The sequence below is a fragment of the Musa acuminata genome, chromosome BXJ3-9, assembly GCF_036884655.1.
Source record: "Musa acuminata AAA Group cultivar baxijiao chromosome BXJ3-9, Cavendish_Baxijiao_AAA, whole genome shotgun sequence".
Lineage (NCBI taxonomy): Eukaryota > Viridiplantae > Streptophyta > Magnoliopsida > Zingiberales > Musaceae > Musa > Musa acuminata.
This window is the reverse complement of record NC_088357.1, coordinates 16,141,264-16,146,240: the sequence shown is the minus strand read 5'-3', so window position 1 is coordinate 16,146,240 and position 4,977 is coordinate 16,141,264. Positions and strand designations below refer to the sequence as shown.

At 41.7% G+C, this 4,977-nt stretch overlaps 1 protein-coding gene across 1 annotated transcript; it reads left to right on the top strand.

The window, feature by feature from the left end:
* Window positions 1–411: 411 nt before the first annotated feature.
* On the top strand, window positions 412–4,187 carry LOC135648358 (NEDD8-specific protease 1-like). The gene is made up of 2 exons (XM_065165992.1): window positions 412–1,244; window positions 4,003–4,187. Exon 1 carries the CDS (start codon window positions 555–557, stop codon window positions 1,239–1,241), a length of 687 nt encoding a protein of 228 aa, XP_065022064.1. The 5' UTR covers window positions 412–554; the 3' UTR covers window positions 1,242–1,244; window positions 4,003–4,187.
* The last annotated feature ends 790 nt before the right edge of the window (window positions 4,188–4,977 follow it).

Genomic DNA, 4,977 nt, shown 5'->3' with positions numbered 1-4,977 from the left:
AAAGAATTTTGAGAATAGAAAGCTTGTAGTATAAATCTCTTCTGTGCTTTGCTCTTATCAATCTTTCTTCGGTAGCTTAGTCACCCTATTTTGATATATTGTTGTCAGTATCATAGTAGTGTTCCTCACATAGATATTATTATGCACAACTAAGATACAAGGAGGATCACATCGTGTAATTATCTAGCATATAATAGGTCAAACTGTAATTTGATCTACCAAATGCAATCGAGGAGGTAATCATTTATGTGATATGTGTGATGAAGATTTATATAAAAATATTGAAACTGATATATAATTTTAGATTGTATTGATGATTATCAGTTTACTGTTTAATTCAGGCTTATCTAATTTAATGTCTTAGCATATTTAACCTAAGAGCAATAGCGGACCGGCCATGGTGCGGTTTCGGCCTCACGTCGTCCTCTTAACGGATTGGGCTTCGTTATTGCTATCTTCCGGCTCGACGCGTTCTTCTCCGCTTGGCATCTCCTTCTCCTCCGAAGTGAAGCCGCTTGTCGCTCCTTGCACGCCCGCTCTCAGTGCGAGGGCCCATGGCGCCGCCCAATAACAAGGGCGACGAGAAGATCCTGAGCTACCTCGACGTGGTTATGAGGCGATCCGACCTCGACATCCTCCGCGGCCCCCATTACCTCAACGACCGCATCATCGAGTTCTACTTCGCCCACCTCGCCTCCCTCTGCCCCTCCCCGCGCGCCCTCCTCCTTCCGCCCTCCATCTCCTTCTGGCTCGCCAACTGCCACGACCCCCAATCCCTCCGCCAGTTCGCCGACCCCCTCCGCCTCCCCGATCGGGACCTCGTCCTCTTCCCCGTCAACAGCAACGTCGACGTCACGGTCGCTGGGGGCGGTTCCCACTGGAGCCTCCTCGTTTACTGCCGGGAGACCGGCGAATTCGTGCACCACGACAGCTGCCGCGGCGCCAATCGGTGTCACGGGGAGCGGCTTTTCCACGCCGTCAGCGGGTTCGTCGATGATGGCGGCGAGCCCCCGCGGTTCGTTGAGGGGTTCACGCCGCAGCAGACCAACGGGTACGACTGCGGGTTGTTTGTGATGGCCATCGCCAAAGTGGTCTATGACTGGTATGTCGCCCGTGGGGGGTGCGCGGACGGGGAGGACGGGTGGTTCGCCGCCTTGAAGGAGGAAGTCGATGCTGATGCGGTGGACAAGCTGAGAGACGAAGTTTTGAGGCTTATTTTGAGCTTGATGGAGCCTAAGTGATGGGTAACGAATTTGATTCTCTTGTTACTTGGCTTTACTTCAGCTTGCTGCTTTTTTCTTGCAACTGATGCTTGAATGCCTGGAGTTAATTGCAGAAAGAGGATTAAGCCGTGAGTGGATTGTGATTTTGTCTGTTTTTGGTTGCTTTCTAGCTGCTACTTCTGCATATTGCTCAGTTTCTGGTTATTTTGGGTAGATAAAGTTGCTTGCAATTTGGAGGATCACAGATTTAAAAGAATGTAGCTGTAGATCAGTAGAAAACCCACTCGTATCGAAAACCACTGTATTAGTTCAGGTTCAGCTTTATTACACTCATCTGTTTATGATTGTTGCTTTATTAGTGACATTATTTGGATTGTTACTCTTATGTTTGTTTCTCTTACACTTTCATAATTTGTATGTACTAAACAACTGCAAAGGGTCCTTTCAGAATTGTAGCTTGTTGGTTTAGCATGATAATTCTTCTTTGCAACACTTACTCTTGTCCTGGTGTTCAATTGCTGATAGACAAAGAGAATACTGATTTATTTAATCCTAAAGAGTTCCAGGATCATAGAATTGCAAGTTCATTTTATTTTAATTGTTAACTGCATGTTATACAAGTACATGTGTGACCATCTTAATAACCAATCCCTTATTTGTGGTTTGAAAACATAGCCTATGCATATAAATAGATTGGAATTAGGAAATCTAGTTCAGTTGAGCCTTTATTTGACTGCTTTTAAGATTCATCTTCTATAGCTACAAATCTTGATAAGAGAACCTTCTGATGAACTTGTGAACTAGGGTATCCTTAATCCAGTATTTTACTTGTCAAAGTTTTGGCATTTTAAGCAGTTCGTGTGGTAATCCGGATTTTGAAGAACGACATGGTACATTTGCTAGAAGTTCAAAAAGAAATCAAGGGATATAGAGAACAGAATAATGTTGTGTGAGATGTATTTATTTGAAACATATAAAATAACATGAACAAAAACAGGGGAACAGACAAAGAGAAAAACCAGTAAATGCAACTTGTAGCAAAGGAATTCCTATTCTGGAATTGTTTTGTAAACCAGACTTGAATCACTCTGTAACCGTATTGGATCTGGAAGAACTTTCGTGCCTAGGAGCCTGGAGTACCTTTGGGAAGCATGCAGCCAAGGAGAGAATCAAAAGAGACTTGGATGCCTCCTTTTTTATTTATAGGAATTGTTTACTACGGTACGAAACAAACTTAAAGTAGCTTATGTTGAAGGCTTAAATAGTTCAATCCCTAGATCTTTTCTTTTTATATTTTTTTTATGGTAAATATACTTATCCATTTCTTAACTTGGCCTTACATCCCTGTAAAAGATCTGGAGTTAATTTTTCGAAATTCTTCACCTAACATTACAACATTAGGCTGGTTAATGGAGTCATGGACCAAATGTTGATGCTATCTATCTTCTTTTGGTGTGATTATCCAATATAGGGACGAAAAACTTGATCTAGCAAATTGGTTTATGACCTAGTTTAATCAGCAAGCTTTTTATCTTATCCTATCTTATTACTTTTGAGCTAAAGAGTATCTTCTTGTCTAAGGTACTAGTTCTATGACTATGTAAAAGAATGAAGTTTATCAGTGTGCTTCAAAATGGTTGTCTATATTGTAAGTGACTACTAGTTGTGTAATTTATACATACAATTCTAAACATGACGTAATGATGGGGTTGCCTTCAGTATAGGGACAAATACTTCCCTCTCCCTTGTTTTTCTTCTCTTTCCTGTCCTAGCTATTAACTAAAGGAGTGGAGCAACTCTCATATTATGTCTCTTTCATTCACAATTTGAGCTGTATAGCTGAATAAGGAGGGTAAAAGAAACAAATGTTTTATGCAGGTGCCTTTTGGAAAAAGAGTTAAAATCCCTTAATGGCTGCCAACTAAGGTCCATTTTTTGTTCTCAATAGTTCATTTGTATTGGTCAACAAACTTTAATGATATCCATTTCTCTATGGAAACAAACACGTGGAAGATACTGAATGGATTTCTTTCTGAAAACAACCATATGGGAGGGACTGAAGAATGGTCCTTTGTAGATGATTTGTTGCAGACAATCTAAAAATTCCATTAGTGTCCTGCAGAAATTTCTTTTCCGAATAAAAGGACCTATTGTGGCTTTTCCAAGTTCTAGACACAGGCTTCGTTTTAGTGTAAGACATTTCATGAAGTGGAGTGAAGGAATGAATCCTATCATGATTCGATGAGATAATTGACCCATTAAGTTGAAGTTTCGATCATTGACCCGAAATATTTAAACTCAGATTGATAATAATAGATCCCTAAAGCCCTCTAAACTAATCCAAATCGTCTTTCACATTTAATATAGAAACTAAGATGTCATGGTTTTTCCTATTTGTTAAGGTTTGTCATTGGTGCATGTGAGATCCAATCTTAATGGAGAATATTTCTTTCTTCGATTGCTCGCCATGTTCAATATTAGGTTCTCTTTAATACTTTTTATGTTAAGAGATGTGGAAGGATATTTGACATGGGTTATAGGATATATGAGTTGCTTAAACATTTTAAACTAATGATTTAAACCTATCAAATTTATGAAGTGTTCGGATCAGATCACGACAAATCTAGAAGGGAATCAATCTTTTTAGTTTATGGTAGAAAACAGGTCCCTCGCAACATATTTAAAATGTTTCTCGTACAATGTCCTTGATAGAGTTGAACTTACACAGTTTTCTTAATTGCTATCCTGCTGTCAACAATTTACAACATCTATTCTACAGATGCGTTGGTTGGAACTCAGCCGCAGCTGCAAGTGCGGATATTTTGTCATACAACTGCCACGCAGATAAATAGTGTGTTTCTCTACTTTTGCGGACCAAAAATATGTACAATCTTGCAGACCAAGAATATGTGCAATCCTGAAGATAATAGTTACTTTTCGCGTACAGAGCTACGCTAAAAACAATGGTGGTTACACAGTGAAATTAGCCCTCCCTCCGAAGAGTGGGCACGAATGTGCTGCCCAGCATGTATGAGTTCATCCGCTTTTTAAGTCCTTCCTCTATGTTCACGTTTTGCCAGTTTGATGGTTCAAACTGCACTTCTACTTGTTCTGTTATGTACTGCATTATTCTTCATGGCTTCTCTCAGTGTCAACACATCCTCCCATCTTTCTGCTGCAGCATACATATTTGATAGTGCAACGTAATCTTCGCAGTTGTCAGGCTTTTATGTTGATCCCTTCTCCAACTGCAGCAGAATCTTCCCAATCTCCCGCCCGAGCTTTTCGTGCTTGTAGATCCTGCAAGCGCCCAGCAAAGCCCTCCACACGATCGCGTCCGGCTCGATCGGCATTCTTACGAACGCATGTGCTTGTTCTACCATCCCAACTCGCCCGAGAAGGTCCACCATGCAACCGCATGAATGGCTCAACTCCGAACTTGCTCTTCATGGCGTCGAACAGGTAGAGACCCTCCTCGGCCAGCCCACGGTGGCAACACGCAGAGAGCAATCCTGTGAAGGTAACTGCATTGGGCCATAGGGCTTCCTTCACCATCTCTTCCAGCAGTTTCAACGCCGCCTTGCCTTCGTCGTGGATCGCGAACCCTGCTACCAAGTCGCTCCATGTCTACACGTTTCTGTCCCTCATATTGTCGAACACTTTCAGGGCACTGGCAAGGCATCTGCATTTGGAATGCATGTCCGCTAATCCAGTGCCGATGAACACACAATCTTCGTGATGCGTGACAGTTTTT